The sequence below is a fragment of the Cricetulus griseus genome, chromosome 8 (assembly GCF_003668045.3).
Source record: "Cricetulus griseus strain 17A/GY chromosome 8, alternate assembly CriGri-PICRH-1.0, whole genome shotgun sequence".
NCBI classification, from domain to species: domain Eukaryota; kingdom Metazoa; phylum Chordata; class Mammalia; order Rodentia; family Cricetidae; genus Cricetulus; species Cricetulus griseus.
The window spans coordinates 56,249,846-56,275,672 of record NC_048601.1 but is presented as its reverse complement, the minus strand read 5'-3'; the positions used below and the strand labels follow the sequence as shown (position 1 = coordinate 56,275,672).

The 25,827-nt window shown below is 39.2% G+C and overlaps 1 protein-coding gene across 3 annotated transcripts in view; it reads right to left on the bottom strand.

The window, feature by feature from the left end:
- The window catches only part of Exoc6b (exocyst complex component 6B), a 407,149-nt gene extending 381,532 nt beyond the window's left edge, over nt 1–25,617 (bottom strand). For all 3 annotated transcript variants that reach the window (XM_035448826.1, XM_035448827.1, XM_035448828.1), the window contains exons 1-4: nt 25,432–25,617; nt 12,447–12,494; nt 10,602–10,692; nt 10,451–10,496 (exon numbers count right to left, since the gene is read on the bottom strand). In XM_035448826.1, the coding sequence (XP_035304717.1) occupies nt 10,451–10,496; nt 10,602–10,692; nt 12,447–12,494; nt 25,432–25,563 (317 nt within the window). In that variant the 5' untranslated portion in view covers nt 25,564–25,617. The remainder of the gene's footprint in view (nt 1–10,450; nt 10,497–10,601; nt 10,693–12,446; nt 12,495–25,431) is intronic.
- Between the last annotated feature and the right edge of the window lie 210 nt (nt 25,618–25,827).

Here is a 25,827-nt window from a genome sequence, read left to right as displayed (position 1 = left end):
GTAAATTGTGTATATGAACCACATTTTCCTTATTGATTCATCTGTTGACATGAACCAAGCAAGGTTGGTTTCATACCTTACTTGGCTATTGTGATTAGTGCATATATAAATATAATGTGCAAGTATCACTGACATGTGCTTACTTAGTACCCTTCAGGTATAAACCCAGGAGAGAGATAGCTTCATACTATGATACTCTAATGCTAGCATTCTGAGAAAGTTTTAAACTACTTTCCACAGTGCCTACGTCTTCACAAGGATCCTTTACTTTATAAAGGTCCTCCCCCACCCCACAACACCAGCATTTTCTGCATTTTGTTCTTGTTGTTTTCTGGGTTTTTATTTGTTTTTGATAATTATTTTTGTTGTTTTAAAACATTTTTTGTTTATGTGAGGGAGAAGACAGTGATAAGCACGTGTGGTCAGAGGACAACTTACCAATTCCACTGTCCAGGGATAGAATCTCAGTGTAGGTTCAGTTTGCATTTTCTTAGTGGCCAAAGATGTTGAGCATTCTTTCCATATATTTTTAGTCACTTGTATTTTGTCTATTCAGGTCATTTTCCTATTTATTGATTGGATGATCTGTTCATTTGGTGCTTATTTTTTTTAGCTCTTTATAGTGTTTAGATATTAATCACCAATCAGATATACAGTTGACAAAGACTCTGTGATATTCTGTGGCTGTCTTCTCATTCTACTGATTATTTCTTTTTCTGTACAGAAGCTTTTTAATTTTATGTATTCCTCTTTTTGAATTCTTCCAATTGTTTCCTGAGCTCTGAAGTTTTGTTCAGGAGGTTCTTACCCACAACTATACCTTGAGTGTTTTCCTTACATTTGTCTCCAATAGTTTCAGTTCTTAAAGTAAGGTCTCTGATCAGTGCAATGATTTATTAATATGATTTAAAGAAAATGAGTATTTCTGGCAACCCAGAGAGACATAAGAAAGAAAGGATACTATTCATATGACAGATAGAAAAGCTTCCATAGGCATAAGAGGGCAAACACTAAGATTCATAAATCAACTAAAAATAACTAGTTGTTTGGCAGACAGAGGCAGAAAGATCAAGGGTTCAAAGAAAACCTAGGCTGTAAAACAATCAGGCTCCAGAAGTTATGCATGTAGATACTGGGCATGGGGTAATTTACCTATAATTATAGCACTCAAAAGACGGAGGTAGAAAACTGGCACAGTTTGAGCTACATAATGAAATACTGCAGGGAAGGAGGAAGGAAGGGAGAGAAGGAGGGAGAGAGAGAGAGAAGAGGAGAGAGGAGGGGAGAAGAGAGGAGGGTGGTGGCCCATGCATTTAATGCCAGGAGGCAGAGGCAGGAGGATCTCTGTAAGATGGAGGCCAGCATGGTTTACATAGAGTTCCAGGCCATTCATTGATACATAGTGAGACTGTGTTTCAAAAACAAAAAGAAAGAAAATGTTTTTACTAATGTCCGATATATATATATATATATATATATATATGTATATATATATTAATTTTTTTACAAGTTTCTTATTGCCTCTTTATTCTTTTTAAGTCAGAATATAGTTTAGTTACGGGTTTCATTTTATGGCATTTTTCTACAATGCCATTGCATTTCACTCTTATCCATCTCCTTTCCCTGTTGTTCCTGTCTCTCCTCCAAACTTCAACCTCCTGTTCTCATATCATGTGTCATACTGCTCCTCCTTCTTTCCTTCACTCACCTCTACATTTTATATCTCCTTATCCCATCTCAAGGTATTTTTTCTACTTTCATGACTTCAAAAGAAACTTTAATGACTAAAAATATATAAGCCTCTTGAATTATAGGCCAATTTACACTAGAAAATAAAACAAAGTAACCTGGGTATTAAATAAGAAATAACTGACACACACACACAATATTTAAGTCTAGAGTCTATATATAACAAAATATATGTGGCATTTCTCTGTCTGGCTTTATTCACATAGTACAGTGCTCTCCAATTGCATTAATTTTCTTACAAAGGTTATATTTCATTTTTCCTTACAAGTGAATGAAATTCCACTGGATAGGAACCACGTTTTCTTTTTAACCATTCATTTGTTGATGGGCATCTAGTCTAACTCATAAAGATGTGTGATGTATATACAAATGACTAATAAACTTAATTTCATTTTGTTCTTTTCCTATAAGGCCTCATATAGACAGGCTAGTCTCAAACTCTCCATGTAGCTAATATTAACTTTAAATTGTGGTTCTTCCTGCATCTACCTTACAACACATGTGTATGACCATGCCTATTTCTAAAATTGAGTTTTTACATAACAGGGTTAGATGTGGCTTAGTTGGTAGAGTACTTTCCTGGCATTCATGAAGTCCTAGGTTCCATCCCAAATATATACTTGGAACCTTAGTACCAGAAAGGCAGATGCAGGAGGCTCAGAAGCTCAAAGTCACCCTTGGCAACATAATGAATTCAAAACCAGCCAGGATCACATAAGACTTTGTCCCCCCAAAAAAACAAAACAAAACAAAATAAACAACAAAATTGAGCTGGGAATGTAACAGAATAGTAGATGCTTGCTTAGTTTGCATGAGGCCCAGCACTACCAAAGAAAGAAACAAGAAAGGGAGGGTGGAAAAGGGTGATATCAGATGAAGAAGGGTAAGAAGGAAGAGGGGGGAGGAAAGAAGAGAGAAACAAAGAGAAAACAGAACAATGATATTTTTTTAATTCACAGAAAACCAAAATGGGTCCTCAAGCTTCAATTTAAAAAAAAAAAATTAATTAAAAAAAAATAGCTGAGGCCCTGCTTGGGGATACCTGAGGCCGGGGGGCTGCTCATGGTGGCAGGCCCTATTTGGCGGGATCCAGCCCCAGTACCAGTCCTGCCTCTATCCATGGGACTAGGAACAGGAGAGAGACAGTTGAGTATTGGATCTGTTTGCACCTACCGGAAGGGAACCTTGGTCCCATACCCACCAGGAGAGGAAAAGATTCCTTCTATACCTATCGGAAGAAGCAATGGGAAGAAGACAATATAAAAACACATTCAGTAACAGAAAAAAGAATATGACACCACCAGAGTCTAGGGACCCTACACCAGAAAGACCTAAACATCACAATGCAGATGAAGCAGAAGAGAATGACCTTAAAAACATCTTCATGAAAATGATAGAGGGCCTCAAAGAGGATATGAGAAAATCCTTTAAAGAAATGGAAGGAAAAAAACCAAAAAATACCAGAAATCAACAAATATCTTAAGGAAAGCCAAGAAAATGCAATCAAACAGCTGAAGGAAACAATCCAGACAGTTCAAGACCTGAAAACTGAAATAGAGACATTAAAGAAAACACAAATTGAGGGAATGCTGGAAATAGAAAAGCTGAGTAAACAATTAGGAAATACAGATGCAAGCATAACCAACAGAATATAAGAGATGGAAGAGAGAATCTCAGGAGTTAAGATACACTAGGAGAAATACAGTCATCGACCAAAGAAAATCTTAAATCCAACAAATCTCTAAAACAAATATCCAGGAAATACGGGACACTGTGAAAAGACCAAACCTAAGAATAATAGGTGTAGAAGAAGGTGAAAAAACCCAACTCAAAGGTGCAGAAAACATATTCAACAAAATCATAGAAGAAAACTTTCCCAACCTCAAGAAAGTACATGAAAGTACAAGAAACCAACAGAACATTAAATAGAGTGAACCAAAAAAAGGTCTCCTTGCCACATAATAATCAAAACCCCACACATACAAAATAAAGAAAGAATATTAAGAGCAGCAAAGGAAAAAGGCCAAGTAACATATAAGGCAAACCTATCAGAATTACACCTGACTTTTCCATGGAAACTCTGAAAGCCAGAAGTTCCTGGATAGATATTATACCTACACTAAGAGACCACGGATGCCAGCCCAGACTACTATACCCAGCAAAGCTTTCAATCACTATAGATGGAGAAAACAAGATATTCCATGACAAAACCTGATTTTAACAGTACATATCAACCAATCCAGCCCTACAGAAAGTGTTGGAAGGAAAACTCCAACCCAAGGAAATTAACTACAACCAGAAAAACATAGGCAATCAATAATCCCACTTTACCAAGAGCCAAAAGAAAAATGGGGTGGAAATCCACACACAATTCCACCACCACCACCAAATCCAAAGCAAACAAGAATCAACAATCAATGGTCATTAATATCCCTCAATATTAATAGTCTTAACTAGCCTATAAAAAGACACAGGCTAGCAGAATGGATTCTACTGCATACAAGAAACACACCTCAACTTCAAAGACAGATGGTACCTCAGAGTAAAGGGTTGGGAAAAGATTTTCCAATCAAATGGACCCAAGAAACAAGCAGGGGTAGCAATCTTAATATCTAACAAAATAGACTTTAAACTAAAATCAATCAAAAGAGATGAAGGAGGTCACTTCCTACTCATCACAGGAGAAATCCATCAAGATGAAGTCGCAATTCTAAATATCTATGCTCCAAATACAAAGGCATCTGCATTCATAAAAGAAATACTACAAAACTCAAATCACACATAAAACCTCACACAGTTATAGGGGGAGACTTCAACACCACACTCTCACCACTAGACAGAAACACCAGACAGAAACTTAACAAAGAAACAAAGGAACTAATAGCAGTTATGGCCCAATTGGGTTTAACAGACATCTATGGAACATTCCATCGAAACACAAAAGAATATACCTTCTTTTCAGCACCACATGGAACCTTCTCTAAAATTGACCACATACTTGGCAACATAGCAAACCTCAACAGGTACAAAAACATTAAGATAACCCCCTGCATCTTATCAGACCACCATGCTTTAAAAGTTAGAATTCAACAACAACACAAATTGCAGAAAACCTACAAACTCATGGAAATTGAATAATGCCCAATTGCACCATTCCTAGGTACAGAACTAAATAAAGTATTCTCAATAGAAGAATCTAAAATGGCTGAAAGACACATAAGAAAGTATTCAACATCCTTAGCCATCAGAGAAATGCAAATCAAAACAACTCTAAGATACCATCTTACTCCTGTCAGAATGGCTAAAATTGAAAACACCAGTGACAGTTTGTGCTGGAGAGGATGTGGAGAAAGGGAATACTCCTCCACTGCTGGTGGGAGTGCCAACTCATACAGTCACTTTTGAAATCAGTATGGTGATTCCTCAGGAAAATGGGAATCAGTCTACCACAAGATGCAGCAATTCCACTCTTAGGCATATACCCAAAAGAAGCACATTCATACAACAAGGACATCTGTTCAACTATATTCATAGGAGCACTATTTGTAATAGCCAGAACCTGGAAGCAACCTAGATGCCCCTCAACTAAAGAATGGATAGAGAAAATGTGGTACATTTACACAATGGAATACTACTCAGTGAAAAACAAAACAAAATAAAAACAAAAACAATGGAATCTTGAAATTTGCAGGCAAATGGATGGAACTAGAAGAAACCATCCTAAGCAAGGTAACACAGTCACAAAAAGACAAACAGGGTATGTACTCACTCATATATGGATTTTAGACATAGAGCAAAGGATTACCAGCCCACAATCCACACTGCCAGAGAAGCTAGGAAGTAAGGAGGACTCTAAGAGAGACATACATGGTCCCCTGGAGAAGGGGAAAGGGACAAGATCTCCTGAGCAAATTGGGAGCATGAGGGGAGCGAAGAGGTAGCTAGGAGAATGAGAAGGGGAGAAGAAGAGAGGTGAGAAGGACATAAGGGAGCAGGAAGTTTGAGTTGGGGGAAGAATAGAGGAGAGCAAGATAAGAGATACCATAAGAGAGGGAGCCATTGTAGGATTAAAGAGAAATAAGGCACTAGGGAAATGTCTGTAGATCTACAACGATGACACCAACTAACAATCTAAGCAACAGAGGACAGGCTACCTTAAATGCCTTCCCTTGATAATGAAATTGATGACTGACTTATATGCCATCCTATAGCCTTCACCCAGCACCACGTGAAAGTGGAAGCAGACACCCACAACTAAACACTGAACTGGAATCCAGTTGCAGAGAAGGAGGAGTGATGAGCAAAGGGGTCACAGCCAGGCTGGTGAAACCCACAGAAACAGCTGACCTGAACAAGGGGGAACTCTTGGTTCCCAGACTGATAGCTGGGAAACCAACATGGGACTGATCCAGACCCCATGAACGTGGATGCCAGTGAGGAGACCTTGGAAATCTATAGGGCCTTTTGTAGTAAATCAGTACTTAACCCTAGCATAGGAATGGTGTTTGGGAGCCCATTCCACATAGAGGCATACACAGGGGTGGGCCTAGGCCCTATCCCAAAGGTATGACAGACTCTGAAGACTCCCCCCCATGGAAGGCCTCATCCTCCCTGGGGAGCAGAAAGGGTATGGGATAGGTAGGGTGTTAGTTGTGGGGTGCAGGGGACGAGGGGAGGCAGAGGGAACTGGGATTGACATGTAAAATAATCTTGTTTCTAATTTAAATAAAAAATGGAAAGAAAAAAATAGCTGACCAGGAGGATGAGGGGAACTGGGATTAGAATGTAAAACATTCATAAAGAAAAGGAAAAACAGAAATATGTTTTCTGAAAATAAAAAAATAGCTGAGCTGATAAGTGAAATAATATGACTCAAAAAATTTTATAGTCAAAAGTATTTACTACTGTTAAAAATTTCTTAAGAGATAGCGTATACTGACCAAGCAGTGGTGCATGCCTCTGAGCTAAGAACACAGGAGGCAGAGACAGATCTCTGAGAGTTTGAGTCCAGTGTGGTCAGGCCAGCCAAGATTATCTAATAAGACTCTGTCTTAAAAAAAAAAAAAAACAAAAAAAAACAAAAAACAAAGATAATGTATATTATCATCAATAATTTCAATACATAAGAATGCACATCCTGCTGATAAGTAAGTTTATATTTAGCAAATGCATTTCAAAAGAAACTTAATACACAAAAATATAAAGACTTAAGTCACAACCTAATTTATAACCTATGTGTCAAGATGGGACTGGCTGAGACAGTTAAAATATCAATAAACTGCTAAAAAATATTTATAATACTGTTGGTTGAAAAACATTTAAAAAACAAAAAAACAAAACAGCTGTACCTAATACTTCTCAGGCTTTTGCCTAAATCAAGGACAGCACTGGTTCTCTTTAGTTCTAAGCCTGATTCACCCATCCTCTACCTCAGAACAATGTGCTAAATAGGTTTTGGGAGCAAAGAGATGAGCTCGGAGCTTGATCTATCTATCCTTTCCATAAATGTTTCCTGGATGGTGTATTAATTTAAAAACAAACAGACCTTACAAGTACAATCATAACATTTGTAAAGTATACATGTAAGCCAGACATGGTTGCTCTTACCTGTAATCATAAAAGCACTTTAGAGCCTGAACCAAGAACCTCACCATGAGTTCAAGGCCTGGACAAAACTATAAGTTACAGGTCAAACCCTGACTCCCCTGCCCCCCAAAAAAGTACAAATATGTAGACATGCACTATTTATTGACAAATAGGTGTAGTCATATATATCAGCAAATATATGTCATAGATATAAAAGTTCAAAGAAATAACTAGGAACAAACATACAAAAGTGAGAAACACAGTGTTTTTTCTTTAGACATCAAAATATTCATGATAATTGTCTTCTGATGAAACAGACATATTGATCCAGTTTGGACATGGTCTCTTCACAGCAGACACTTCAGCTCTTCTTGCCTCAACACACTCAGCACCACAAACACCAAGACCAGAAACTAGTTGATTTCCTTTTATGTCTTCTCTTGTAGGTTTCAAGAATCAAACTCTTAGTTCAAACAAATAGAGAAAAGAAAGGCTTATTCCCCCTAAGCTTAGAAATAAAAGTACAAATATAAATTTGAGATGATTGTTTTCATAAAAATCTCAGACTCTAACACATTATAATTTTACATGATTAGTGTACACAGAATAGGTATGAAGAACTACGTGTAATAAAATGTAGTTCCTCTTAAGGAAACTTTTAGAATGGGTAAAAAGTCAGAAATTAAGCCACAAAGAAAAATGTATCTGGGGTTTGGTTCTAATCTTAGAGTTCTGTTTACAGAATGAGGAGAATCTAGCCATGCTGCCTGCAGACATGCAGCCCATGCTGAAAACATCAGTTCTGTCAAATAAAACCACATTTTTCAAGACTAATTAGTACAAAATTAAATGATTTCTTGCAACAAAGAACAGCACCTTATTTCCCCATTGTCCCTTTTCCATAGCAACCTTATGTTCCAAACATAACAGAACAATAAAATTATTCAAATTTCTAGAATGTTTGATATCACAGACAGATAAATGACTAGTAATGGCACTCAATTAAATAACATGCAACAAAAGAAAAAAATCCCATGTATAGAGTCCACAACATTACTTTTGTCAACATCTATATTATTACAACTGAATGTAGAGGGCTAAAGAGGTGGCTCAGCAGTTAGGAGTGCTTACTCTTCTTGCAGAGGACCCATGTTCTGTTCTCAGCACCCACATGGCAGTTCACAACTATCTGTAACTCCAGTTACAGGAGATTCAATGCAATCTTCTGACCTCAATTGCCTCTTCTAACCTTTGTAAGTTCCTGCACATACATACTGCACATTCACATAAAATTAAATAAATAAAAGTTGGGGTTTTTTGTTTTTTTTTTTTTTTTTTTTTTTTTAATGAATGCAGGCTGTGGAGATGGCTCGGTCAGTAAACAATGCTGCACAAGCCTAAGGACCTGAGTTTGGATCTCATATTAAAAAAACAAAGTTCAAGGGCATCCTTAGTTACATAAAAGTTCAAGGCCAGCCTGGAATAGTGAGATCCAAAAAAAAAAAATGTTTTGGTTTTATTTTTTTTATTTAATTTCTTATTGTATGTATGTAGATGTGGTGGAAGTGAGTACCACAGTGAATGTGTGGAGGTCAGGGGACAATTTTGAGGTGTCAGTTCTCTCCTTCCACCTTTACATGAATTCTGTGTATGAAACTCAGGTCATCAAATGTGCAACAAGCATTCTACCCACTGAGCCATTTCTCCAGGCCTTCAAAGGTGGGTTCTTTTTTTTTCAAGCAAGAGATAAACAAGGTAACATTTTCCACTGGAATGCCTATAACTATTTAAATGGAAATGCTTTATAGATTTACCCATTAACTGTTGTATAATGAAATTATCTCACAGGACCCCACATTTAGTATGTAATTATTATTTGCCAATTAAAACTTTTAAATTATAACTCTGCTTACCCACCATTCCTTGGTGTTATTGTTGTCATTGTTCTTATTTTAAAATATGGCATAGTGCCTATAATACACTTGCATTTTTGCTACAAAAATGTGGTGGTATTTTGTTTATGATCTAATAAACAAAAGGTCGCCTGAAGACCAGAGTACAAAGCTAGCCACACTAGTTAGCCATAGAGGCCAGGAAGTCGTGGCCCACACCTTTAATTCCATTTAAATAGGCGTTACTATTACAAGAACCTTCTACTATGTGTGATTTGCCATAATTTTTTGAAGATTCACTGTAAGTTAAAGAGGATTATTGTAAACTTAGAAGCAATCATTTTAAAGAAATAAAAAAAGGTATGGATTATAAAGCATTAGTGAAGATACAAATAGAATCCTAAAATCTACTTAATTGAGATGAAAGCAGATACACAGAGAAAGAAAAAGTAACAGTGAGGACAAATAGATAATAAATTAGACTGAAAGCCACATATAGATAAGTGTATCTAGTATAAAAGATCTAAGGAGTTCAACTAAAAAACAGATTTTCAGGGCTGGAGAGATTGCTCAGAGATTATGAGGACTGACTGCTCTTCCAGAGGTCCTGAGTACAATCCCAGCAACCACATGGTGGCTCACAACCATCTGTAATGAAATCCCGTGCCCTCTTCTGGACTCTGGCTTGCAGACATACATGCAGGCAGAACACTGTGTACATAATAAATAAATCTTTAAAAAAAAAAAAAAAACAGATTGTCACATGTGACCTTTTAAAAAACAGCAAGATCAAGCCACGCATGGTAACACACACTGACAATCTCTTTATTTCCAAAAGAGAAAAAAAAATTAATAGGCCTATCCTCCTCAAATCTGATGAGGTTATAGAAGTCAAGGAAAGACTGAAGACAGCTTAAGATGCAAGTAGGGTACCACAGAGATAGGGCAGTGGTTTAGAGCACTTGCTGTTCTCACAAAGAACCCACATTCAGACTCCAGCATCCACATCAGACAACACACAAATGCCTGTAACTCCAGGTCCAGGGGATCCAATGCCTTTTTTCTGGTCTCTGTGGACACATTGCAAGCACACAGACATACACACACATACATACATAGATTTAAGTGAATAAGAAAACAAATCTCTTTTTTTAAATATTATAAATTAAAGAAATTTTAGATAATACAAACTGCTCAACTAAAAAAAAAAAAAAAAAACTTACCTTTTGGTTTTCATCTGGTCCCTCAGTTTGCTGTACATCTCTAGGACTTGAAAGAGAAAACAGATCATACAGGCATCATTTAAACAAAATAAACAACTAACTCAGCTAAAGGAATTACATCAAGAATCCTACTCCAATCCAGTTTCCTCACCTGGAAGACACAGCATTAACTTATCAACAGTGGCAGAAATATTTCTCTGTTGTAGCCGACACTGCTTCAGCTCTTCCATTGCTATTACCAGCTTGGTAAAAGGGGGAAAAAATAGAATTATGCCAAGAACTGTAAATAAAAAGTTTTCAGTTACATTTTCCTACTCTGCATTCAATTTACCCAAGAATCCCTGTTTCCTAGTAAGACCTACAATGCAAGCTAAAGAACTGCGAAACACTCCTATATAGCTTCCTACTTTCTCCCCACACTGAGCACACATCTAAAAAGGGCTATGTAAAATGATCCTTAAAGCACAAAGGCTATCCAGGAAAAAACAAACATTTGCCCATTTTCTCCAAACCCTATACAGAGTCCATGATTTACATTTTCTTGTGAGTCCTGAACTCCTGGAGGAAGGTAGTCCTTCTTATCTTCAACTAAGTTCCCGCTTTAACAAACAAGTTCCATATTGAGAAGATACAGCCTTTATACAAGATCTAGTTAACTGGAGATTAACTTCTCTCCTCATATTCATCTCACAATGTAACAAACTATTTCTGTAAAATATGGACTGTGGAATAAAAAATCTAGACATCTATTTACAGGATCCAGCCCACACAGACCCCTAAAAATTATATTCCTTACATACATGAAAAGAATAAAGAGAAGAGGGCTGGAGAAATAGCTCAATGGTTAAGAGTAATGGCTGCTCTTCCAGCACCCACATGGCGGCTCACAAGCATCTATAACGAGATCTGATGCCCTCGTCTGGCATGCAGACATGCATGCATGCATGCAGACAGAATACTGTATACATAATAAATAAATAAATCTTTAAAAGAAAAAGAAAGAAAATAAAGGTGGATGACACAAAGAGGAATGTACTTCAAGTCAGAAATGGTTGATTTTGAGCTCAGCTTTGTTGATTATTATATAAATTTCAGATCATCTGTCCTTGTTTCCACATCAATAAAATAGTGGAAATAATGGTCTTGTCTTTGGAACAAATAAATAAATGGATGTAAAAGTATACATAGTAAAAGTTTAAATGATATTTGTCAATTAACAGAATCAATGGTTCTTTTTTAAAAGAAATTCTGTTGCGCACTCACTTTACAACAGTTGCTGTTTAGAAAGATGGAAGAGGTGCAATAATGAATAAAATAAGTAAAATCCCTCTAACTATAGGGAGCCAATTTTAATAAAGGGAGATCAACAAAAACAACTACATAAGTAATAAATATATACCAAACAAAAAGCAAAAAGAATTCAGGGAATGAAGGTAAGACTGCAATTTCCAATAAGGTTCTCAGGAAAGATCTCAGCAGGAAATATATGTTAGGTGGGGTGAACATGCCTGTAGCCTGAGGACTCTTGAAGACTAAGACAAGAGAATCATTTTAAGATCAAGACTAGCCTAGACTACAGAGTGAGCTCTAGGCTAGCCTGGGAAACATAGTAATACCTTGTTTGGAAAAAATACAGATATTTGGTATATTATTCAGACATGAATTAAGTAAATTAATTATAACAAAAAGGAGGAGAGAGAGGGGGAGGGAGAGGGGAAGGATGGAGGGTGGGAGGGAGGAAGAAAGAAGAGTTCTGAGGCAGGTGAAGATGGAGGAGGAACACTCCAGCAGATACGGACAAGGGAGGCTGCATTTTATTCAATTGCACCCTGTGGTGTCTGTATTACTCAGGTGTCTATTTTATTCAGGTAAACATTACAAGAAGTAACAATTCCAACACATTGCTTATATTCTTATAAGCCACAAAGTGAAGAACAGTAATCTAAGAGAGCAGCACAAAACAGAAAGAACTTTGTCAAAAGAAAACTGGCCTTACTTCCTTGCCCTCATGCTGCAGTTTTCTATTAGTATCCGTCACTTGGTTCTGTGGAGAGAAGACAATTTAAACTCATGAAAAACAAGCACTTAGACAATAGCTGGATAAAGATCAAAATTTAATATGAAAAGACTGGGGTATCTCTAGATACCTTCTATATTCCAGTACATGGGGATACAGCTGCTTTCTCTGCAAGTTAAACTCTTAATTAACTTTTCTACTAGGCATCCCCATGACCTTTTTTTTTTCCCAAAAATTCAAATGACCTTTTGCAAAAGGAAAAGGAAAGCTGACCAAAAGACATGTTTGGTTTAGATAGAACATTCCAAAGTAAGATACTATAGTGTTCCATGATCACATTGTAACTTTGGAGAGGAAGAGAGGCAAAAAGAAGAAATAAATAAAATGGAAAGTAATCCAAAGAGTTTTACCATCTGTACAATGTCTAGAAAATAAGTGTACCACGAACATTTCTTACTTCACAATATATTCCTAAAAGGGCTAGGTATAATTTCAACTTTGTAACACAAGTCAAGTTTACAATTCTACAAAATGAATTATTTAATAGTTTATAGTCATTAATTCATAACAGCTTCTAATACTTCTATATCCCCATTAATCTCATCATCAGCCAAAAATATGTGAGTAAGCCTTAAATGAGCTATGATTTATAATTTAAGGGAACAAGGACACACCTTTCAATTATCTACTTTTGATGTTTCCACTAATATAAAAAATAAATTTTTAGAATAGTAATTTCTTTATCATCTCAGACATTATCAAAACATGGACAATATTAACTTCTAAGCTTCTTAAATAGAGACTATCTAGGCTTTCACTAGTGATTTCTGCTCTTATCCTTTTACTGCATTCCTCAACCCAGTATTTCTTACAGTGTCCCTTAAAGCATCAAGAAATGTTAGCTAATGTTATTAACACATGGGCACACATGAATCGCATGCATACACACAGCGAGGGGAGATTAACAAAACTATAAATGTTCAGGAAAGGTACATAATATGGAATGTTTTCCAAATTTATTTGATACATCATCATCTCCAGAAACTAGTTATTCAGGAAATGCATTTTTTATTTTTTATCTTAAATTATACACCATACCTAGATAATAGAGTCCATAGCATATTTGAACATACACCCCAGAAAAAGATTTTATAAAATCTGAGAAAAGGGGGCAATAAATATTCATATTACCTCTTTATTATTTTCCCAAGAGCACCATATGTGAAAAAAAAAAAAACATTAACCAATAGACTGTGAGCTCAGTGACAGGCAAGACAGCATGTAGCTGCCAAATGCAAATCTAAGGCATTCACTGAAGTATTACCTCAAACGGAAAATATTTTAAGTTTTTCGGGCCTCACAGCATCTGCAGTAACTAATCAACACTGACAGCAATGCAACCACTAATAAAATGTTATGTGCTGGTATGTCTAGGTCCCAATAAAACCTTATTTACACAACAGAAGGCAAGCTGGATTTAGCCTACAATCGAGAGTTGCTGTGCCCACTCTAAAATAGGAGCAGATCAAATAATGAGAATGACATTCAGATGTCATGTGTCATAAAGACCACTGACAAACTGCAGCATGACTAAATATAAACAAGTTTAAGGAGCCAAATATATATCACATGAAAAACAAATGAAGTTATTCCATTCCATAGATAAAGGAAAACACATTTGGAAACACTACACACTATACCTGGACCCTGTAAACTACACCCCACACCTAAACAATGGCTGCCTCAAGGATCTTGAAGAGCTAGAAGAGAAGAACAGTTGCTCCTAATAAATGCCTATAACTAGAAAGCAGGATTCAGCTCAAAGTTAGAGAAGGCTTTCAAGCAATGTAAATAAAAGTGGCATGGTTACCTCATAAAAAGAGTTTGGCAATGTCCCTTCTGCTTCTATTGTGTGGAACAACTTGAGGAGTACTGGTATTAGCTCTTGTTTGAATTTCTGGTAGAACTCTGCAGTAAAGCCATCTGGCCCTGGACTTTTTTTGGTTGGAAGGCTTTTGATGACTGCTTCTATTTCATTAGGGGTTATAGGTCAATTTAAAATGCTTATCTGTTCTTGGTTTAATTTTGGTAAGTGATATCTATCCAGAAAATTGACCATTTCCTTTAGATTTTTGAATTTTGTGGAGTATACAGGTTTTTCTGTTTGTTTTTTTTTCCTTTTTTTGTTTTTTTTTTTTTGTTTTGTTTTGTTTTGGTTTGGTTTGGTTTTTTCGAGACAGGGTTTCTCTGTGTAGCTTTGTAGCCTATCCTGGCACTCACTCTGGAGACCAGGCTGGCCTCGAGCTCACAGAGATCTGTAGGGGAAGCTGTCTGGGAAATGTAGTAGAGAAGTGATGATCCAGGCAGGAAGTGACATAGCAAGGAGACTCATATTTAAGTGAAGGAGAAACAGGAAGTGCCCTCTTTCCCCTCTGCTCCTGCTCCTGCAGCACAATGTGATCCACAGACAAGGAGGGACACCATTAAGGCGTCCGATAAGATAAGTCTTATAACATATATAGATTTATGATAATTAAGACTGAGCTAACAGATGAGAAGTCCTAGTCATTGGCCAAGCAGCTTTGAACCTAATACAAGTTTCTGTGTATTCATTTGGGCCTAACTCGGGCAGGTGGCTGGCGTAAAGCTTACACGTGGCGGTGGGCTCAGGCAGCTTTTGGCAGAAAGATTTATCGTAGCAGAGAACCGCCTGCCTCTGCCTCCCGAGTGCTGAGATTAAAGGTGTGCACCACCAATGCCCAGCAAGTATACAGGTTTTCAAAGTATGACCTGATGATTCTATGAATTTCCTCACTGTCTGTTGTTAGATCCTCCCTTTCATTTCTGATTTTGTTAATTAACATGCTCTCTCTCTGCTTTTTGGTTAGTTTGGATAGAGGTTTGTCTATCTTGTTGATCTTCTCAAAGAACCAACTCTTTGTTTCATCCAGTGGCTGATGGAAGCAGAGGCAGACACCCACAGCTATACACTGAACTGAACTCTGGAACCCAGTCGCAGAGAGGGAGGAATGAAGATCAAAGGGGTTGGGACCAGGCTGGTGAATCCCACGGAAACAGCTGGCCTGAACAAGGGGGAGCACATGATCCCCAGACTGCTGTCTGGGAGGCCAGCACAGGACTGATGTAGACCCCTGAACATGTATGTCAAGGAGGAGGACTCGGCACTCTATGGGGCCCATATCCACTATGGGTAGTGGATCAGTATTTTTCCCTGGTGTAAGAAGGGATTTTGAGAGCCCATCCCATGGGAAGGGATGCTCTCTCAGCCTGGACACATGGGGGAGAGCCTAGGCCTGGGCCAGGATGGTGTTGTAGAATTTGGGGAGCCCCCCCATGGAGGGCCCTACCCTCCATGGGGAGTGGAGAGGGTAGGGGTAGGGGCCTGGGGAGGAGGGGAGGGAGAGGGAGAAGGGATTGACATGTGAAGCAAGCTTGTTCCTAATTTGAACTATATATATATATATATATATATATATATATATATATAATAGTGGTATGGTTACAATGAATGACAGCACTATCACCTTCAAAGTACTTATTAAATAATAAATTGTATGTTTTTATCCATATTCTAGAGGTCTCCCAAAATCAAAACCTCCAGTACTACATTCACCAATATTGTTCATGCTAGAATAGTCTTGTTCATTGCATCATTTCTCAATGTTTCTAACCTCAAACTGACAGACACACATTTCACATTAATACTCTGGAATACAGACACATATATAGAAGCACCAGAGACTCACATGGGAATATAGACATATACACAGAAAGAAACACACATAGAAAGGCACACAGAGACACATACATAGACACATGAATACAGAGACAGAAATAAAGTCCTTCACACACAGACACACATATACACAAAGAATGAAACAATTTTCAAGAAACAATGTTTATCTTCACTAGATATACTACACTTTTATTTCCTATTCAATTCTATTCTGCTTAGTTTCAAGTTGTGTTAGAAATGCTGATCGATGTCCACTAAACTGATTTCATGCAAACCATTGTCAAAAACATATCTATAGGAGCCTAATCTATGTTACTGGTAAGAAAAATAGTAGCTATTTTAATTCTAGCTGATGACTGTTGCGTACATTACAATGAAAAGAGGCTATAGCAACTGTCTCAGAAGACGCTTCTAATTCAAAAACAAAGATATGGCAGTACACTGTAGGAAGCCGGTTCCTGCATTATCCATTACAATAATAGGTGCCTGAAGACACCAAGTTGTAAATTACTTCACAGGCGCTGGGTAATCTCCATTCCTTTGATCTCTGCCTATCCCGTGGCTCATTTTTGCCTGAGGAGCTGAAGCCATTCATAGGGTAACACGTCCCAGGCGGCTGGTCAGCCTTTATAAGGGATGGTTTTCTTGGTTTAGTGTCTCCACTCTGGTAAGATGCATTAAAGCTTGTCTGCAGAAGGATCCGAGTGTCCCGTGTATGATTTCTTGCTGGCGAGAAATACAGAGCGCGCGGGACATCTGGTGCCGAAACCCGGGAATTGTTAACATCTCCGGCATCACGGAGACCCCTCTAACAGGGCGGATTCAGAACTGCAGGGTGGTAAGTTCGGAGAGGTATGCTTCATTCTGACACCTTCTTTTTTGACTTTGCTTTTAATTTGCCACCACTATGGGAGGGAAAAGCCTTAATTCTAGTCTTTATTCTAATTTTGTTCACATTGGTCTTATATTATGCCCACCGTGGCTGGTGTTCCAGTTCGAGACCAAGCTTACCCCAGGTAGCCTCCAGCATTATGGGCTCTTCAAAACAGAGAGACCTAATTAAAAATTGTCTAGAGATTGCCGTCCCATGGTAGCAGAGAGTCAAAAAATGCTTAAAGAGGTACAGGATAATATATCAGAAACCGAACGAGATGAGAGAATAGGAGATCAAAAAAGGAAGGACATGTCCAAGGAAAATGGCCCTCCCCAGGATATAAAAAAAGGGGGAGAGAAAATAGGGAATAACTGGTCACACCCCAGTAAATTTAAGAGAAATAAAGACTTAAAACCTAGCCTCTGCCCTACAACGAAACTAGAGGTCTTAGAGCAGAGCAGCTCAGACTCTGAGATTTTAGACTCTAACAAGGAAGCAGAGCTAGAGGAGGAGCTGCCAAAAATAAAAGCAAATATGAGGCCACCGCCTGTTAATCCAGCGGGTGTGCTTCCATCAGCACCCCCATTATTTGGTACTGACTCTTTTTTACCATTAGAGGAGCGAAGGAAATTGCAGATGGCTTTCCCAGTCTTTGAAAATGAGGGGGCAAGAATACATGCTCCCGTAGACTATAATCAGATTAAAGAATTGGCTAAATCAGTCCAGAAATATGGGGTCAATGCCAATTTTACAACAATACAAATAGAAAGACTAGCAAACTATGCTATGACACCCACTGATTGGGAGACAACAGTAAAAGCAATGCTCCCTAATATGGGACAATATATGGAGTGAAAGGCTCTTTTTTATGATGCAGCCCAGGCACAGGCAAAGGCCAATGTCACAGCAAAAAATAAAAATCAGAGACAATGGACCTTTGAAATGCTGACAGGACAGGGGCCACATGCCCTCAATCAAACTAATTACATTTGGGGCGTATATGCCCAGATATCAGCTGCCGCCATTAAAGCATGGAAGGCATTGACAAAAAGAGATGAATCAGGTGGACATCTTACAAAGATAGTCCAGGGGCCCCAGGAGCCATTCTCAGACTTTGTGGCCAGAATGACAGAGGCTGCTAGCCGGATATTCGGTGATGCAGAACAAGCCATGCCTCTGATTGAACAATTAGTCTTTAAACAAGCAACTCAAGAATGCCGAGCAGCCATAGCCCCACGGAAAAGTAAAGGTTTACAGGACTGGTTAAAGATCTACAGAGAACTCGGAGGGCCACTTACTAATGCAGGCTTGGCCGCAGCCATCTTACAAACCCAAAGGCGCCAAAATACGTCTGCCTGCTTTAACTATGGAAAAACAGGGCACCTTAAAAAGGACTGTAGAGCCCCTAAAAGGATTAGAGAAATGGAGTTGTGCAGGCGCTATGGAAAAGGTTATCATAGGGCCAGCGAATGCAAATCTGTGCGGGACATAAAAGGTAGGCTTTTACCCCCTAGGGAGGAACCTAAAGCGTCCCAACCAAAAAACGGGTTGCGGGGCCCATGGTCCCAGGGCCCTCAGAAATATGGGAACCAGTTCCGGAAAAGCAACTCAGAGAAGGAAGGGACTCCCGAGGACACTCCGGAATGGACCTGTGTGCCGCCTCCGACTTCTTATTAATGCCCCAAATAAATGTTCAGCCGGTCCCAATCCAGTCTCCGGGGCCTTTACCCCCCGCTACCATTGGGCTTATTTTGGGCCGAGGTTCCTTGACCTTACAAGGACTCATTGTGTATCCTGGAATCATAGATCCATATCATAAGGAAGAATTCCAGGTCCTCTGCTCCAGCCCTCGGGGCATGTTCTCCATAAAGCAGAGAGATAAGATCACACAATTAGTGCCATTGCCCTCCCCTGGGGATAGAGAGAATTACACCTCCCAAAAAAGAGCCTTGGGCTCTACCGGTAATGATTCAGCATATCTGGCCATACCCCTAGATGAGAGACCAACTATGAAATTATTGGTTAATGGAAAAGAATTTGAGGGGATTACAGATACAGGGGCTGACAAAAGCATCATTTCATTGCATTGGTGGCCAAAATCCTGGCCTACTGTGACTTCATCACATTCTCTTCAAGGCCTTGGATATCAATCCTCTCCAGCTGTTAGTGCTGCCGCCTTGGTCTGGCGGAGCACCGAGGGCAGGCAGGGACGCTTTACCCCCTATGTCTTGCCCCTCCCAGTAAATCTGTGGGGGTGAGATGTGTTACAAGCCATGGGCATGACCCTGACCAATGAGTATTCCCCTCAAGCATCAGCTATAATGACAAAAATGGGCTATGTACCAGGAAGGGGCCTGGGCAGAAGGGAGCTAGGTAGAATAGAGCCCATTGAACAAAAAGGAAATCAAAGTAGAAAAGGACTGGGTTTTATTTAGGGGCCATTGAGGCTTCACGACCCATACCATGGAATACAGAGGACCCGGTATGGGTCTCTCAATGGCCATTATCCTCTGAAAAGCTGGAAGCAGTCACAAGACTTATACAGGAGCAAGAACAGTTGGGGCATTTAGAAAGTTCTACTTCTCCCTGGAACAGCCCAATTTTCATTATAAAAAAGAAATCTGGAAAATGGAGGTTGCTCCATGACCTGCGGGCTATTAATAACCAAATGCGCCCTCTGGGCCCTGTCCAGAGAGGCCTCCCTTTGCTTTCTGCGCTACCCCAAAATTGGAAGCTTATTATTATAGATATTAAGGACTGTTTTTTCTCCATCCCCCTCTTTCCTCGGGACCGGCAAAGGTTTGCCTTTACTGTTCCCTCACTCAATCACATGGAACCAGACAAGAGGTACCAATGGAGGGTGCTCCCACAGGGCATGGCCAATAGTCCAACTATATGCCAATTGTATGTCCAAAAGGCATTGGAACCTGTTAGGAAGCAGTTTACATCCATGATTATGATTCACTATATGGATGATATTCTTATCTGCCATAGGAAGATAGAGGTCCTACAACAAGCCTTCCCCATGCTGGTAGCTGAGTTAAAACAATGGGGACTGGAGATAGCATCAGAAAAGGTCCAGGTCTCAGATACTGGTCTCTTCCTGGGCTCAGTAATTACCCCAACAAAAATAATCCCACAAAAAATAAAAATACGCAAGGATCATCTGAGAACCTTAAATGACTTCCAGAAACTCTTGGGGGATATAAATTGGCTGAGACACTTTTTAAAGATCCCCTCTACAGATTTAAAACCCCTTTTTGACATCCTGGAAGGTGAGCCTCATATTTCTTCCCCCAGAAGCTTTACTCCGGCTGCTTGTCAAGCCCTACAAAAAGTGGAAAAGGCCTTGCAGGATGCACAATTGCATCACATAGATGAGACATTGCCATTCAGCCTATGTGTCTTTAAAACGGCTAAGTTACCGACCGCCGTCTTGTGGCAGCATGGGCCGTTGCTTTGGATTCACCCAAATGCTTCCCCTGCTAAGATCATTGATTGGTATCCGGATGCTGTCGCACAGCTCGCACTTCGGGGAATAAAAGCAGCTGTCGCTCATTTTGGCAGGGACCCTCATCTCTTGATTGTACCTTACACCGCTGCGCAAATTCAAACACTAACAGCTACTTCTAATGACTGGGCGGTGTTAGTTACCTCCTTTTCAGGGAAAATTGATAATCATTTCCCAAAACATCCAATCCTACAATTTACACAAAATCAGGCTATAATGTTTCCACAGATGACAGCAAAACATCCAATCCCGAATGGGACGATGGTTTATACTGATGGTTCCAAAACCGATGTAGGGGCTTATGTTATAGGAAATAAGGTAGTTTCTAAACAATTCAATAAAACCTCACCCCAGATCGTTGAATGCCAAATGGTGCTGGAAGTCCTTGAGGCCTTTCCGGGGCCACTTAATATTGTATCAGATTCCTCCTATGTGGTTAATGCAGTCAACCTCCTTGAAACTGCTGGTATAATACGACCCTCCAGCAGAGTTGCAGGTATCTTTCAAAAAATACAAATTACCCTATCAAACAGGAGGTTCCCTGTTTTTGTCACCCATGTTCGAGCACATTCGGGGCTCCCAGGACCTATGTCCTCTGGGAATGATTTGGCAGACCGGGCCACAAAGCTGATGGCTGCCGCCTTGTCCACCCAGATACAAGCTGCACAAGAATTTCATCAGCGCTTTCATGTGACGGCTGAAACCTTACGCCGTCGATTTGCTTTGACAAAGCAGGAGGCTAGACAAATCGTTACTCAATGTAAAAACTGCTATGAATTTTTACCTGCACCTCATGTAGGAATAAATCCGCGCGGCATTAGGCCACTGCAGATATGGCAAATGGATGTTACACATGTTGCCTCCTTTGGAAAGCTCCAATATGTTCATGTCTCAATGGACACCTGCTCAGGCATAATTTGTGCCACGCCTTTGACAGGGGAAATCACAGGCCGCGCATGTGATTCAACACTGTTTAGAGGCTTGGGGTGCCTGGGGTAAACCTCATATCCTAAAAACAGATAATGGGCTGGCTTATACCTCTCAAAAGTTCCAGCACTTCTACAGACAGATGGAAATTACCCATCTAACTGGCCTACCTTATAACCCTCAAGGACAAGGCATTGTGGAACGTGCCCATCGCACACTTAAGTCTTATTTAATCAAACAAAAGGAGGGAATGGGAGCATCCTTACCCTCGGTGCCAAGAGTTGCAATATCCATGGCACTCTTTACCCTTAATTTTCTAAACACCGACGCTCAGGGCCATACAGCGGCCAAGCGTCATACCTCAGAACCTGATAGGTCTAAGGAGATGGTAAAATGGAAAGATGTCTTAACTGGTCTTTGGAGAGGCCCGGATCCTATTCTCATAAGATCCAGGGGAGCGATATATGTTTTTCCACAGGATGAAGAAAATCCTCTGTGGATCCCAGAAAGACTCACCCGAAGAGCCCCTTCAGACCTTCAAAAGTCGAAACTCCACCCGCTCCTCGGGAATTGAGAGCCGCTATTGTTATCCAGATTAACTCCTGCCCTTGGCGGAGAGATTGTCACTGCTTAAGGGGTGGGGGTGAAATTGTTTGATGCAGCCGCTTGCGGATTGCTGTTACTTTTGACTGGCATGTAAGCTCCAGGGCTCAAACCAAGAGACCGCCCAAGCGCTTATATTTTGGCTAACTATGCTTTAGCAATAGGCCGCCGGCCAGACAGCTCTTACACACCCGGAGCCTAGGCTCATTGCACAGGGTAGAATGTCTGGTCTGGGCAGCCCAATGAGGGATGCTGAGCAAAGGCATCACACAGAGTTGCCTATTATGCAGGCTTCTCTGGGAGGTACGTGACCTACATAAGGGTTACCTGCCACGAGACTTCCCTTTCCCAGAAAAACGACAGAGGACAGGTCGAGAGTACTTCGGGTCAAGCTAACAGCCTGATGGTGACTCCCGTACACAGTCTTAATGTTTGATTTTGGGAAGGTACAACCTCTGCCTCTATCCCTCAACATATGGGTGACCTATTTGCTTGTAATAATATAAAGCCTTTTCATTAATTAATAAAAAAAGGGGGATATGTAGGAAGCCGGTTCCTGCATTATCCATTACAATAATAGGTGCCTGAAGACACCAAGTTGTAAATTACTTCACAGGCGCTGGGTAATCTCCATTCCTTTGATCTCTGCCTATCCCGTGGCTCATTTTTGCCTGAGGAGCTGAAGCCATTCATAGGGTAACACGTCCCAGGCGGCTGGTCAGCCTTTATAAGGGATGGTTTTCTTGGTTTAGTGTCTCCACTCTGGTAAGATGCATTAAAGCTTGTCTACAGAAGGATCCGAGTGTCCCGTGTATGATTTCTTGCTGGCGAGAAATACAGAGCGCGCGGGACAGTACACTTACACACACACACACACACACACACACACACACACACACACGCATATATATAATATATATATATATATATATATATATATATATATATATATGCTATGAACACAAAATAATGGCATCATGGAAAGTGTAATGTCATGGTATTATTTAAGTATTATAAGTGGTTAACACTTAAGTTTCCTCTTCTAAATTCTTTTCTAGAGTTAAGACTCTCAACATTCTTCACCTAGGTCAAACAGGTCCCCTGGAGCAGAGCTTACCAAGTGTATAGCTAAACATTATTCTCAACTTCCAGAGTAACTGATTAGAATCTGAAGTAGCCAAACAACAAATTTGAAAGATGCAGTCAGGTATTCCTTCAGAGGCATTCTGACCAATTTGAAGGAATTTACAATCTGAACCAATTTAAAGTAGGGGGAAAATAGGATAAAGGTGAGTATCAATCACCAATTAAGGTCAGCCATTGGTGAGATTCCAAGCAATATTCCATACTATCTGGCCTGAAGCATATTCTACATCTTTTATATCCTTTGGCCCACTGTGGAACAGGATCCCAAGAATCTGTGAAAGAAGTTTGCAATACACAAGAATTGTAAAACATGGAAAAAGAATACTCAAGACTGTGATAGGAGATGTGAGGGCTGAATGAGGACAAACAGCACATTAGCCACAAACCAAAAGACTTGTTACATCTAAAATAGGGGAAACAACTAAAATGCATAGAAAAGAAAGAATTAGTTAATGATGTGTACAATATCCTGTTCTCAAGCCAGATGAATTCTATTGTACAAATCTTAGGATCCAGTGTATTTGAGACTTCAGAATATTGGAAACTTTTATAAAAGTAATGATATTTTGGCAGGGCAGTGGTGGCGCACGCTTTTAATCTCAGCACTCAGGAGGCAGAGGCAGGTGGATCTCTGTGAGTTCGAGACCAGCCTGGTCTACAAGAGCTATTTCCAGGACAGCCTCCAAAGCCACAGAGAAACCCTGCCGTGAAGAAGAAAAAAAAAAAAAAGCAATGATATTTAATATAACATATTGCATTCTATGTATGTTATGTAATATCCCACAGCTGAAAATGGTATAAAACTGATATCAAACACATCAATATTTCTATATTTAAATACAAACACATTAAATAAGTTGCAAAATTTAATAGTTTTATGTCCATTTAAGTCATGTTTTGTAGTCAAATGAATTTTTTTTTAAACTACTACAGTTTTATTAGACTATATTTTGTTTCTATAACTTGCTTAGCTTTTTGGTAAAATTATTTCTTTTGGTTCTTTTTAAAAATATATTCTTTGAGATGAATTTTATACTCACTGTCAAGTTAACCCCATGCAGAAAAAAAGTCTTACTAAGGATTCTAATTCAGACTCCAAAAAGAAAAACAAAACCATAAAGACTAGAAAGAAGAAATAAAACTATTATTACTGACAGAACAGATTAGGTTTCACAGAAAAATGCCAAAAATTTAAACTGTTTAATATAACAGAAATTTAGGAGAATGGTCTTCAGATCAATAAGCAAAGTCACATGTCTAAGAGAAGGCATTTGCTGTGAGCAAGCTCCTTCCTGAACATGAATCTTTACCCTGTAGGCAACACTCCACAGCTATCACAGGTCTTTCCACCTTGGCCTTTCAAGTAAGTATAGCAATACTCTGACTCCAGCGAGGTGCTTTTCATCCAGCAAAGAAGCTGGTGGCTTCAAGAGCAGTCTCTTGAAACAAGCAGTCACTGATCATTGGTTCCAATCCACGTGTAGATATCCTACTTAAACTAATTTAAAAAAGTACTCTTTACAGCTAAAAAGTCATAATCTTATTTATGTCCATTTTGGTATAAATTCCTTTCTTATTTCATAAAAATCTTTACTATGCCCCAGGTACAGTGAAACACACCTGTAATCCCAGCACTAAGGAAGATGGGGAAAGAGGATCATAAGTTTGAGGCCAGGCTAAAATACACAGGAAGAACCTATCTCAATAATAATAATAATAATAATAATAATAATAATAATAATAATAATAATAAAAGTCAAGAGATGAGAGTGAAGAAATGGCAGAGCCAAATGGACAGAACCTGAAGGTTTATACTAAGGATGCTGGACTGTGTTCTCTCAAACCTAACTAAAGTGAGGTATGCAGGCTTTTAAAACAGGAAAAAATGTGATCATATCTAAACTGCACATGTACTTTGTTTAGTATGAAAACTTCATACCAACTTTGTGATTTTGGCCAGGCTGTCCATGTATCTTCAGTTCAATTCTACATTATAAGACAGAGAGATAACAGTATGTACCCCATGAAAATAAAGCAAAGCCTGTTCTACAGCATTCCATGCAGTACAGCCTCTATTCTTTCAATCAGAAGTAATCAGAACCCCAGAAAAGGACAGAGGAGCAAATGTCCAGCAGCATCTCCTTACTTTGAGTTTCTGGGCTTCCCCCCGTACTTTCAGCAGTTCAGTAATTGAGTCTACAAAGCCCTGGTAGTGAAAGTTGCACATTTTCTCAATTTCTCGGTCATGATTGCGGATGCGAGTTTCTAACTTCTCCATGAATCGTCCATGTTCCTCACCATCATAGACAGACCTTTAAAGAGAAAATGGAATGAAGATTATAACTTCTGATAAGAAAATTACAAACACAGAAGAAACTTCTATAGAAGCTACAACATTCAGGATGCATAAACTACCATCTGTACCCACATTGTCCTCATGGTAAAGGAGTCTTGGTTTTGTTTTGTTTTGGGAAAATCTAGTTCACTTGAAAACACTTGAAACACCATAGGACTATCATCACAAAGTAAAAGACCTGAATTA